This window comes from Gavia stellata, chromosome 7 (genome assembly GCF_030936135.1).
Source record: "Gavia stellata isolate bGavSte3 chromosome 7, bGavSte3.hap2, whole genome shotgun sequence".
Taxonomy (NCBI): domain Eukaryota; kingdom Metazoa; phylum Chordata; class Aves; order Gaviiformes; family Gaviidae; genus Gavia; species Gavia stellata.
In genome coordinates this window covers 26743284-26756515 of record NC_082600.1, presented here as the reverse complement: position 1 = coordinate 26756515, position 13232 = coordinate 26743284, and the positions used below count along the sequence as shown (strand labels likewise).

The following is a 13232-nucleotide window of genomic DNA, read 5'->3' as shown; positions in this document are numbered from 1 at the left end:
AGAAATGAAGGGCATCTCCTCTGTCCTGCTGAGGAAAGAGAAGCTGCAGTGAAAGGGAGGGAGGCTGCCAGGGCTGTTCACAATATGGTTGCTGCTACTTCAGCCTGGGAGGCTGTATTGCTGGCAGCAGTTTGTGTGGAAACTGAACAGTGCACAGTCAACCTTGGTTTAACCTTTCCTATTTCCAGCTGTAGTTTTGGGGTAGAAGCTCTCCCACAATATCTCTGTTTAGAGGCTTTTGGAATCTAATCTCCTGTATATTATGTTAGTAGGTGTCTTTAATTTTCTTAACTTATATCTTGCCTCATATTTTAAAATGACCAGATTCATTAGAAGGGGACGATCTTTGGGAGAATGGGAGTGCAGTAAGGCCAGGGAAACAAGTTAATGAAAGTGAGTATCTTTGATATCACTTGTTGTTCAATTTAGGCAATGAATACAAGCAGTACATAACATCAAGACAGGGGAAAGTGCTTCTTGTGTCCTTGCTGCTGTGAGCTATATTATATCTGTGTAATACATATCTCAGAGGTGACCCAGGTTAATGCTGTGATAGGGGACCATTCCTCCTGCATCCTCTGCCTGTCATGGTCCCCCCCCGCCCAAGTCCATTGGCAGGTGAAAGAGAGAGTTCAGCCAACACAGGAGAAATCCAACTTTGAAAACTTGTGGTTAGAACCTGCGTTATGGAGAAAGCAAATCTGAATTCAGGCCAAAACTCCGTTGATGGTGGATACAGAACAGACATCCATCCCTTTCTTGGTTACCTCTATAATATTTCACATTGTTAACAAGGAGAACTGCTGGTTTAGATGAGGTAGGGTCAGGAGAATGCACTGAAGTGGCAGGAAACCTTCCTGTCCGACTAATAGTGGAAAATTTCACCTGTTCCTAGATTTTATTTTTTTCACTTGACAAGTCCTACAGGAAAATTCTTTGTAAGAATTCAAAGCAATGTGGATCCAGTTGTTGAATCATTCAGACCACACAAACTTAACTACCAGCAATACGCAGCAGTGTTAAGTGTGTTGGGTCTCTGCATTGCAAAGCCTATGGAGTAGTCTAGAACTTGGACAGGATCAGATCACAGTGGGGGAAAATAAGAGTTGCTTGAAGCAGAGCAAGAAAGAGGTGGTGTTAGTGAGCAGAAGATAGTGTTTTGAAGAGTTTAATTTGATAGAATAGTCTCCTTTGGCTGAAGATGCACCTCCGCATGTGGACAGTCCAGCCTCCAGTTTAGGAGTACTCTTGGATTCCTGGCTGATTGCAGGCTCCCACATAGCAGCATCCATGAGTAATACTTTGGCTAGGAAACAGTCCTATCCTGGCAGATGATGACCTGGCCTCGTTTATTTGTGCCTTCATCACTCTTTGGATGGATTATGGCAATATGAGATACCTGGGCATGAAGCCTTTAGTGCTTAGGAAATGGCTCGTGCAGAATGTTGCATGTGCTTGTGGTAAATTGTGTTATGAGGAGAACATCAGGCTCGCCCTTTATTTTCTGTGCCACCTTACCATATAGTTTCTAAATTGCTTTTAGGATCTTGGCCCTTATCTTTTAGGTGACAAATATTCTATTCTTGGAAGTAACCTGGAATGAAATTGTAAAAGAGTGGGGGCCCGGAATGAAATCATCCTCTGAAAGATTTTAAGATTTCTCAAGAGTTTATTCTAATCTCAGGTTAACACCTAGAAGATTTTACAAGCATTGAAGTTTTCCTACTTTCCAATCTTACTGTAAGGCCTATTCTTATGACCTTAATGTCTGTAAAAATAACCTGTAAATTCCTGTTGAAGCAAGACATTTTGTAGTGTGCAAATCTCTTGTCTTGCCAGGAGAGAAAAAGTGTGGTGGATGAATAGCCTTGTTACTACAGTGGAAGAAAGATACAGTGAAGTATAGTATGAAAAGCTGTAGAACTATAGAGTACTGAAGGTAATCGTAACTGGTATTTGTGGTAGTAACGATCTTCCATCCCAAGCAAGTGCAAAATACAGTGTAAGGGGTGTGGGCTATTGGCACTGTTGTACTTGTGATCTGTCACCATTCTAACATCCAGAGGCTATTGATAGAGGCTCTAGAAATAACTTGGATTATCCATTTGCAGACTTGTACTTAGCATGAGGCTAGTAACACTGTCAAACCAGCTCTTGGAGAGTGTATTAAGTTGGCATTTGATTCTGTCTAAAGCTTGGGGTTTTTTGATAGTAGATTTGAGCCATTTCATGTTTTGTGGGTTTTTTTATGCATTGCTGAACTGGCCCATGATGTCCCTTAAGATGACAGTATCCTAGTAGAAGAGAAAGTTTATGTACTGAGGGCTCTAGAACACATTGAAATCCCTTCTGAATAATTAGTTTCCGTGGAAATACAAATCCTATGGGCGTGGAGCTCAGACCACCTAATAATTGAGGACAGTCTCTGTACAAGGAAGCTAATGCAAGCATTTGCAAAGTAAAAAAAATACTGTTGTTTAGAAGTATTGTCTATGTCTGCCAAGGGTTCATATCCTCGTAGTTCAGATTATGTGCATAATTAAAAAAATAAGTTGATAAGCTTGGTGAACCTAACTGCCCTCTGCTTCAAAGTATCAAGGGAGCCATGACTTTTTGAATAGCTTGCAGCTTGTGCTCAGTATCTTCCAGGATCTGGCTGAAGCATATTATCAACAAATGCTTTCAGCAACTGCCAATAAATGATTGTTAAGGTGGAGATGATGAAATCATAATTAAGAACAAAATACATGATAGGGCTGTTGTCACTATTTTCCAAACAGAAGTGCTAAATCCAGGAAACTTATGGTTAAACTGAAAAGAAATTCAAATACTTTAAGCTGTGGAAATACATGGAAAGGGGATCCAAACTTCCAAACTCTTTTCTGTTGCCAGCTGCTCTGGCTTCATATGTAGTTGAAGCTCAGAAAAATATGGTGCAAAATTTTTTTCACTTTTTTAACCTTGCTGCTTAGAGTTAGTTACATCATGGTGGTTTGTTTTTTTTTTTTTCCTGCTCCCATCTGTGTATTTAAGGATAGATTTATTCTGGTGAGCATCTTCATTGATTTGCTGGCATAGTTCTTGTGGAGAGAGAGATATTTCTTAAAATGGCTACCAAGTGAGGGCAGTAGTGGCTTCATTTTCACTGAGAAATGAGATATTTTTTTTGGCCGTTCTTTCTAAAGGAAGGACTTTTTTGTGTAACTTATTAGATGTCCTTGTACAGTTCAGCTGCTTCTAAACTAGGGAAAGTAATAGGGGAAGGATGAAGAGAGCAAATTGGGGATGCACACTTTTCTGGATACTAACTTCATTGCACAGCCAGATGCTCCACAGTCACCTCCCTCTCTCCCTCTTCCATTTTTCTTGAGCACTGCCTCCGTTTTCCTGCTTTGAGGCTTCACCTAAATCTAATCCCCTTTTCTTGCAACTAACCCTGCTCTCCTTGGTACGTACTTTCCCTCCTGCCAGGGCTTCTTAGGATAGCATATGTCTGACTTCCGCTTTACCTTCTTACTCTCCTTTATATCTTTTGAGACATTGTCGTCTTAAGCTATTGTCATATAGGAGGATGGTCAGAGTGAAGAAGGTAGTGGTTTTTCTCTTGTTGATTTTTTTTGGTTTTTGGAACTAGAACATGCTTGCTGTTTTGAGCTGTGGTTGTTAGCAGTGGCTCATACTGGTCATTCTGCCAACCAGATGCCCTGGATTCTGCCCGTGATCTTTTGTTTTATTTATTTTTATCCAAAGTCTGAGGCCTAAAATATGTGTTGAAACATGAATTGATTACATGCAGAATGAGAAAATGATTGCAGTTGGACTAGATGATCATTGTAAGTCCCTTCCAACTGGAACTATTCTATTACATTATATTTAACTTGATGGCATGTCCTTGTCCGGATGCAGGATTTTGCAAATGTTGCCACAAATAGTATTATCCTCTGCTTAATGTTGGATTTATTTTTTTTAAAAGTTGTTTTGTGGCCTGCTCCCAGAATGGTGGCACTGCCCTTTTTCTGTCCTGACTCTGCATCCTGACGCTCTCCTTTCTTATGTCTGAAAGAGGGTGTACCTGTGTCTGATTGAAAGTTGATTGGTATCTTTCTATATTTGCTCAAGTGGCTGTTCAGTCAGATCTGTGAAGTGATCTGACTTGCCTGTGGCTATGTAATTTGTGGAGCAGATCAAGTAGAATGCCTGGAGTGTGCAACTGAGCAAGTGATGAGCTTTCAGCTGCATTGCATCCTTATTGACAAAGGCTGATCATGCAACTTACATGTTTAGAAAGCAACTTTTGCACAAGATGTAATTTTAAACACTTTAAATTGACATAGCTATCAAGAGAAAGTCCTGCACTCTTCCTGGCTGCTGTTACCATTCTCATGTTGACCCTTTCCTTTCCTGGCATAGGTGTATGATCAGTTCCCCTCTGGCTGTGCAGTGCAAACTGGAATGGAGAGCTAGCACTGGCAACTGTAGTAACGGTTGCAGGAAGCTCCTTCCCCTCCCCCAGAAGCTTATATTGTTTCAGCATTCATTCAACCTTTTCTTAAAGAGGTGTGCTGTTGATAAGATTACTGTTTAAATTGTTTGAGTGCAATTTTGTGCTGTATTCCTGTGCTCATTCAGGGGCTTATGGTGTCCATTGTATTGTGTCATCACAAGCATTTCTTTACCCATGCAGTGAACCGATCTGATTTGATAAATAGCTTAGCAAAAAAGGCTTGTTGTAGATGGCTTGCTGTGCAGGACAGACACTCTTGTGCTGGTATTGTGCAGGTAAAATGAAGGTGGATAGCTGATGAAAGAGGGTATAGATAGCTTAAGTCTGTGTGGCCACTGGAGAGGAGGGGAAAAAAGAAGCTTATCAACTTATAACTTTGTAGCTGGATCAGGGAGCTGATTGACCTTTGACCTTTTGCACCCTTCTTCCTCTTACATCCTTTTCCCTCTGTGTCCCCCTCAACACAAAACAAAACAAAACAATCTCTCAAACGTCTTACAAAACAAAATCCTGGGCTATTTTTCAGTTGGATCAATTCTTTGATTCATTTCAACACAAACATCTGTGATGGTAGTGTATAGCTAAGGGAGTGGTGATGGGGTACTTGGTTACAGTACAGGTAACGCCTTTTAATCAGGAGGTTACCACTGTTTCCATAATAAACAGTCTGATTTAACTGTGGTATTGTTGGCTGTAAAAGGGTTCATACGGAGACTAGATAAGCTTGTAGCAGTGTCTCGCTCCTGATTGCGATCTTCCCTACAGTCCCTTTCCTTGTACACAGCTAGGTGACATCTTTGAGATATGGAAGGGCTGCATACTCGCTGAGAATGACAGCACCTTGGAGCAGATGCTGCCTTGTTGGACAAATTGGTCTGGCCTGCAGGTTATACCTGGTTTCCTGGATGCCTCTGGAGAAAGAGGATTGGCAGTTGTAGGCTGCGTAGTTGTTGGCGGTAGAAATCTGTTCCCACACTCTGCCTTTCCTACGGCATCCTGGAGTACACAAGAACTGAGCTGTGTTTTTATGAGACTTCAGGAAATACTGACTGTGGTATGCATGTGTAGTATGATTGCTCTGAATGTGTGCATCTCCCAGGACCAGTGGATCTTACTTATTCATGGTAGGTCCTATTGTGAAATTGAAGGGGCTGTGACACTGACTGTCTAAAGTGAAGTGGTCTGTTTGGTCAGAATGCTCGAGGACCACAAATCTAAGCGGTCAAGAAAAAATGTGCTTAGCACACTGTTAGGCTGTGAAAACTCCTAGGAGAACAAATGGAGCTCCCTGTTCTAAGACACTGAAAAAGAGACTAAATGCACCTGGATGTGGCCCTTGAGAATAGACTGTATTTTTTGTAAGGAGAGGTTGCATTTGATGAAGTCTCTTTACATGCCTTCTCTCCCTAGCTGCTGTTGTTGAGTGGTCTGTGTAGTAGGTCATACTAAGCAAGCATGTCACTTGTTCAAAAAGTACTGTGAATCTTTATCCCTCTTCACAGGTTTGCAACAGTGAGGTATGACCAGGCATCCAAGAACATTAAAAACCAATTCATGCATCTGACCAACTACAGTGTCAACAAGAAGAGTGGAGATTATGTCAGGTACTTGGCTGGGAAATGGAACTCTGTCACTAGAGGTTGGGTCAATTTACCTAAGTTGGTCTAAGGCTGGTGCAAGTCCATAGAGGTAGGCTAATGGTGTCAACTTGCTTCTTTCATTTATTTTTAGCTGTGATGATCCTGAAGTAGAGGATTACGGAAACAAATGGAGCATGAGTGCAATGCTGAGGTACTTAAAACAAGAGGGGAGAGACACTGCAGGTCAGTACAGATCTTGTTCTTCTATTCCTTTTTTGGATCTTAATCACCTCACTAGCGTGAATCCTAAGAAGTCGGGGAAGAGCCCCAGTGAGTCCCATTTAGCACCAGAGCAGGGTGGAGGGAAGCATTGTTCCTTACAGCTTACTCACTAGAGCTGTGCGTTTATTCTCTGTCCCCCAAAATGAGTTCTATCCCTAGAGATAAAAGCCTACCCCCTCCCTTTTGCAAATAATATTCTGAGCCTTTCTCAGGGTGTGTTTCTTAATATTTTACGTACATTTCCCGTTTCTTAAGGTCATTCCATTCCTTCTAAAAGCTTCCCTCCCTCTACTGCTCCCATGGCCTGTTCAGTCTGATGAATGACCAACCTCTGGAGAACTGTGCCAGTTTGAATGACTCTTGGATGTGGTGTCATCTTTCCATGGCTCAGGTTTTTGCTGGGTGTTTTCATTTCAGTCTGTGTTTCATATAAAATAGCTCCCTTTTCCACACCTTTGCCAGGTCTGCTGGGAGTAAATGCATCTGCAGAGCAGAATCCAGGTATATCCTTTAAGGGATAAATTACCTGTGATACTGAGGCATCAGTAACACTACTGATAGCAGCTATGCCCGTATTGCAAATTTTGTTAGGGAACACTTAGATGTTGGAGGAAGGGGTTTGAATCTGGCTTTCAGGTGCCATCATATGCATGCATGGCTGTCCAATCGCTCACACCATGTTTTCAGTAAGCTGTGTACACTTAGTTATTTATATTAATACATTTCCACACCCCACCCCAAGCTAAAGTATAAAACATGCACTCTTAATAATTAAGTAAACTGCTGAGCAATACAAGCAGATTTCGCTAACTATCCATTACAAGGCTTCTTGCACCTTTCTCTGATGCATCTGGTTCTGGTCAGAGGAAGGCAGAATGCTGGTTGGAAAGTGCTGGCCTTGTCTGGGCTGGCAAGATTTTTGTGCTCTGGGATGTTTATGTGCACTTAGACATTCCCATGCTGTGTTGCTTCCACTTAGTCATCTTCTGGCACAGAAGCATGGGTTTATGAAAGGCAGGTCCTGCTTGACCAACCTGATCTCCTTCTGTGACAAGGTGACCCGCTTAGCGGATGAGGGAAAGGCTGTGGATGTTGTCTACCTAGACTTTAGTAAGGTCTTTGACACTGTTTCCCACAGCATTCTCCTGGAGAAACTGGCTGGTTATAGCTTGGATGGGCGCACTCCCTGCTGGGTAAAAAAACTGGCTGGATGGCCAGGCCCAAAGAGTTGTGGTGAATGTGGTTACATCCATTTGGCAGCTGGTCACAAGTGGTGTTCCACAGGGCTCAGTATTGGGGCGAGTTCTGTTTAATATCTTTATCAATAATCTGGACGAGGGGATCAAGCACACCCTCATAAGTTTGCAGATGATGCCAAGTTGGGCGGGAGTGTTGATCTGCTTGAGGATAGGAAGGTTCTTCAGAGGGATCTGGACAGGCTGTATCGATGGGCTGAGGCCAACTGTATGAGGTTCAACAAGGCCAAGTGCCGGGTCCTGCACTTGGGTCACAACAACCCCGTGCAATGCTACAGGCTTGGGGACGAGTAGCTGGAAAGCTGCCTGGTGGAAAAGGACCTGGGGGTGTTGATTGACAGCTGGCTGAATATGAGCCAGCAGTGTGCCCAGGTGGCCAAGAAGGCCAACAGCATCCTGGCCTGTATCAGAAATAGTGTGGCCAGCAGGAGTAGGGAGGTGATTGTCCCCCTGTACTCAGCACTGGTGAGGCTGCACCTCGAATACTGTGTTCAGTTTTGGGCCCCTCCCTACAAGAAGGACATTGAGGTGCTGGAGTGTGTCCAGAGAAGGGCCATGAAGCTGGTGAAGGGTCTGGAGCACAAGTCTTATGAGGAGTGGCTGAGGGAACTGGGGTTGTTTAGCCTGGAGGATGCTGCGGGGGAGACCTTATCACCCTCTACAACTACCTGAACGGAGGTTGTAGTGAGGTGGGTGTTGGTCTCTTCTCCCAAGTAACAAGTGATAAGACAAGAAGAAATGGCCTCAAGTTGTGCCAGGGGAGGTTTAGATTGGATATGAGGAAAAATTTCTTCACCGAAAGGGTTGTCAGATATTGGAATGGGCTGCCCAGGGAAGTGATTGAGTCACCATCCCTGGAGGTATTTAAAAGACCTGTGGATGAGGTGCTTAGGGACATGGTTTAGTGGTGGACTTGGCAGTGTTAGGTTAACAGTTTGACTTGATGATCTTAAAGGTCTTTTCCAATCTAAACAATTCTATGATTCTGTAAGTTCACATCTGAATTTGCTTGCATGCTCCTCTTATTATTCAGGTCCCTGCATGTCATCATCTGAACATGAGAAATAGTGATTGTAGGCCTAAATTGAGCTCTCTAGTCAAGTGGTTTGTACTAGATGTTCTTTGGGACAGGGATTACCAAATGTCTGTGTGGGTTTGGAGGTCTTGTGTATTTCCTTGTGCTCCCTTGAGCAGTAGGGAAGGCTGTCCTATCATCCCTACTGACTTTTCAGACTAGGACTCTAGTGTTCATTCATTCCCTCCTCCTCTCGCTTCTCTGTTGCTTGCCCTTGAAAACAGAAGCTCAGTGGGGTGTTCTTTCTACTGCATGACTCATCCCAAGCCCAGTGTAGAATTCAGGTCTACATCTAACGTGCATCTTTTCTTGCCTTTTGCTCCCTCTGTCAGCTCAGATTCCTGTTCCTGAGCTCTGTTTACAGGCTCGTACAGGGGCGGGAGAGAGCTTCAGTACTCAAACTGCAGTTTGTCTATAGGTCAGCAGGTCTGGGAGCTGTCACTAGTCATATAATTTTGAAATTATTTGTGAATAATGGTATGGGAACAGCTGCTTTAGAGGAAGGTGCAACATCACAGAACAGTTATCTCACAAAAATTTTTCTTGTGGACTTTTATCTCAGTGGCTATGTCTTGTTCTCTGTAGTTTAAGGGCCTATCTCGCTAACCCACTCTTGTTCAGTCTTCCTAATACTCTGAGTGGGCAGTGATCTGACTCCAGCTGACTTGTGTGGATGTGCTTGCCACATGTTTCTGCTTACTTGCACTGTACATGTACTCACCTTTATCATTCTCATTTGTGAGTGTTTTTGCACTAGGATACTTACGCAACTATCTGTATACTTATACTTGCATGGATTTCCAAACATCATTGCTTTGTTATCCATAGGCTTTCACATGCTTTGATTCACAAAGGTATCTGCCCATGTGCATATTCTCATGTTTTTCTAGGTATTGTGTGTTACTTCACAATCTACCTTTTCCTTTTTTTTTTTTCTCCTTCCCTCCTTGCAGCACTGATGGCCAATGTGGAGGACCTGATCATCAAGACTGTAGTTTCTGCTGAGCTGGCCATTGCCACAGCTTGTAAAACTTTTCTTTCACATCGTGGCAGCTGCTTTGGTAAGGCACTGGGGGCATCTTTGTTGATTGGCTCTTGAGTACTGTTTGAAACTTACATCTTTCTGATGCTACAGAGAAATATGCATTCCCTGTTGCAAGGAAGCCTGATACTATTTTTTTTTTTTCTCATTATAGGCTTCTGTGAGGGCAGGGAATGTTGAATCGCAGTTGCTCCTGTGCCAGTGGTGTTCATCAGAATATCATGCTAGAAAATGGGATGATGAAAAGGGAACTGGGGAAGTGCTGCAAAGTTGAAGTTACTGACCCACTACTGCCCTTGCAAAGGATGGCTGTGGATGATTACATAACCCTTTAGAGCATTAATATTTTCTGTTGAGCCATCTAGCCCAATGTAGTTCTAAATTATTGTCATACATGCATCTGAGGACCAGGGAGGAATGTGTAATGCAGTGCCTGGAATGACAGTGGTTGTAATGCTTCTAGGCTTGTGCTTGTGTGAGAGTACCGCATGGTGGCGTCAAAGCCTGTTTCTGGCAGAAGCTGAATGCAGAACTATGTGCTGGCAAAGGGACTTGAGAACTCGCTGGCAGCAGATGCTGGTATGAGGTCCAGAAAGCAGCGGCTGGTACCACAGTGTGCCTTCTCCCGCTTTCCAGTGGCTGCTTCCCAACCTTCCCTAAAGAGGCCTCCTCCTGCTCTTAGCTGCCCTTTGCTCATGTGGATACATGCACAAAGATGGAGTCTCAGGGCAGGGGAAATGGCTCTAGAATTAGTCTCAGTCAGTGATTAAACCAAAGACCAAGCTTGGCTTAAGCTATCCTATGTTTAGGTATTGGGAATTACATTTAAACGAGCTGTGACAGGTAAATCCATTTGTGTGGTCCTTGCATTGCACTTCGGTATTGAAAATTCTGCAGCTTTCAACACTGTAACATAAATGTTGTTATCTTTGGATATTTGGGGGTGATGAGACAGTCAAGAATCAAGGAGGAGCCATGGGTGATATGTTGTTTAGTTACCTGCCAAACTAGCTGCCTCTCTGGCCTTAGCTGCTTCTGACAGACTCTGATGCCTCTGTTCAGAGTTGGAGAACCTTGGCATACGTGGGGATTTATGAGTTAGATAACAGTTTTAGTGAAGTAGTAGTTTATCAGGTACTCCAGAAATATCAACTGGATTAAAAAAAGCTCACCAAAAAACTTTAACTGACTCTTTGCTTTTCCCTTTTCCTCCCTCAGTTGTGTTTCTAGATTCCTCTGAGCTGTGTATGTGGAAACTAATGTTTCTAGTGTACTTTCTGCTGGGCCTGGCTCTGAGGTTATCCCACTTCCTGCTGCCTCCCCAGGGCTGCACTAACCACCCTCTCAGATGCTCCCCCACAAATAAACTGTTTTGTTCCATTTATTTCAGTGTAAACATAAATTAAGAGCTTCCCAGGAAAGAGAGCTTAAGTAGGAGCCATTCTGCTTCCCTAGGGAGCCTGAGGCATTTCCAGAGCCCAGTACTTTCTGTCACCTTCCCCCACAATTAAGAGGTGGTCCTTGTCCCAAGGATTTGAACTGCCCTTGTCATGCTGCATGGCTCATTCTTCATCCATGTGTCTTGTTCTGGCACTCTTTGGTTGTGCTACTTTTAACCGTGCTGTAAAAAAGGCAGTTTTTCTAGCTGGAAATGTTCAGAATGGCTGAGTTGATAGCTGTTAACATGAGGGACAAAATTGGGAATGAAGATTTCAAGGCAGCATGCAGAGGCTTCCAAGAGTGTTTTGTTTTGTGGTTGGTTTTTTCATCCTGGGCTGTGAACAATGAAACTGCATGTGTGTCCTGAGAAAGACTGATTGTCTGAACAGTATCTCAGACTTCAGAAACCTGTATCTAAGTTTCAGATACAGAGGTAGGCCTGGGTTGGAAAGCTTCTAGAAAAATATGACTAATGTGTATTCTACTCTAGTCTTTGTAATGCTGTTCTAGGGAATAGGACTCCAGCACAATTGCCACCATCTTGCTAAATATTTAATCACAAGTACTTATTTGTCTAGATTTGGTTGTCCACTTCATTTCTCTAACAGTTTAGCACTCCTGTGGTCCTTCATTCCTTTCCCAAGTAAATGTTTTTTTATGTAATATACTTGTTTTCTAGATTTAAGGGAAGAGACTCCATTCATGGCTTCTTCATGTTCTAAAATAAGACCAGTGAGACAGTCTTGTATGGTTCCAGCTACCCATGCTTGCCTAGAAAGTGAGAGTGGTACGTCAGAATGATTCTTTTTCTGATGTCAAAGTGGAGTGCTGCTGACGATTTGTGGAAAGAATGTAGTGAGTCCCCTTTTGGCCATGTCATGTGAACTGTTTACTGCCTTCTAGTAATAATCAGCTCTCAGAGGACTTAGGATGCTCAGTAGTTTTGTTCCTCTGATGTGCATCACAGAAAGTACTGTAAGTACTACATGATTTTGTTGCAGCCTTGTTCATGCATTTTTACTAACAATGTGATCTCAAGCCTCTATTTTGTTCTTTATGATCAGCTAATAATTCCTCATATAAAACTAAGCTGCAAGTAAAAATTGTCTTAACCAGTAGTTCCAGAGGGCATGCTGCAGGACTCTGAACCACTGCATTGTCCTGAAGCTGGTCACCAGCTGAGTTGTTGGTTGCCTCTGGAGCCTTCTTAAGAGAAACTAGATTTTGCCTTGACTTTGAGGGCCATGACATCTCAGTGGGAGCAGGCGATAGAATAGGGATACCTATGCCCAAGCTGATTAAAGACTGCATTGTTCTCCCTCGTGGAGTAAGCACTTCTGGGTAAGCTAGAAAAGGCAGTGAGACCTGCTTTCAGATAGTCTGAAAAATCTCTCTGTAGGATGGTTTAGTAGGGGATGAAATGAAGGCAACTGGATGCAGCACGTATTTTTGCCAGCATCCAGTGTAGCACCATTTTCTGTACTCGCTGAAACATGAGCTTGAAGAAGCAATAGATTAAGTACCCTGCTTCATTCCCAGTTTTAGTCAACCCAGTGGTGACACTGTTCAGCTCTTCTGTAATCAAGAAGGCAGGGCAGTATAGCATAATAGGGATGTTTGTTGATTCCACCAAAGTAATGAGTTTCTTACTTAGCTGCTCCTGTGTCCTAAGGCTGAATTGGTCAAGCTTATGCTTCTAATCACATCTACATGAAGATGGTATAAAGCAAACAAACTATTGTACTACTTGAGTGGTGCTGACTTGGAGCTAAATGCTTAAAGTCTTCATTTGTATCTAATTACCAGTCCTCAACCATCTATGTTACTGTTCTTTGTGAGCATTTAATTTTCTTAGTAGTAGCAGTTGACCTGTTTGGGGGAATCGTAGCTTTTTGCAGTATTGAACAGTGCTGGCCTGCTCCATAATAAATTTTGCAGGACACTAAAAATTTGAGATTCATAAGGAATTTCTGTGCAGAGTTACTTGACATGAGTATAGGTGAGTGTCTGCTTAGAGACTTAGGTCAGCCATACATATACTATCTCTCTTTCT

At 42.9% G+C, this 13232-nt stretch overlaps 1 protein-coding gene across 1 annotated transcript in view; it reads left to right on the top strand.

Annotated features, from left to right (window-relative positions):
• Positions 1–13232, top strand: part of TTLL5 (tubulin tyrosine ligase like 5) — a 142605-nt gene that overhangs the window by 19097 nt on the left and 110276 nt on the right. Inside the window, exons 9-12 of the mRNA XM_059819381.1 lie at positions 6007–6108; positions 6236–6327; positions 6829–6867; positions 9651–9758. Of these exons, the coding sequence (XP_059675364.1) occupies positions 6007–6108; positions 6236–6327; positions 6829–6867; positions 9651–9758 (341 nt within the window). The remainder of the gene's footprint in view (positions 1–6006; positions 6109–6235; positions 6328–6828; positions 6868–9650; positions 9759–13232) is intronic.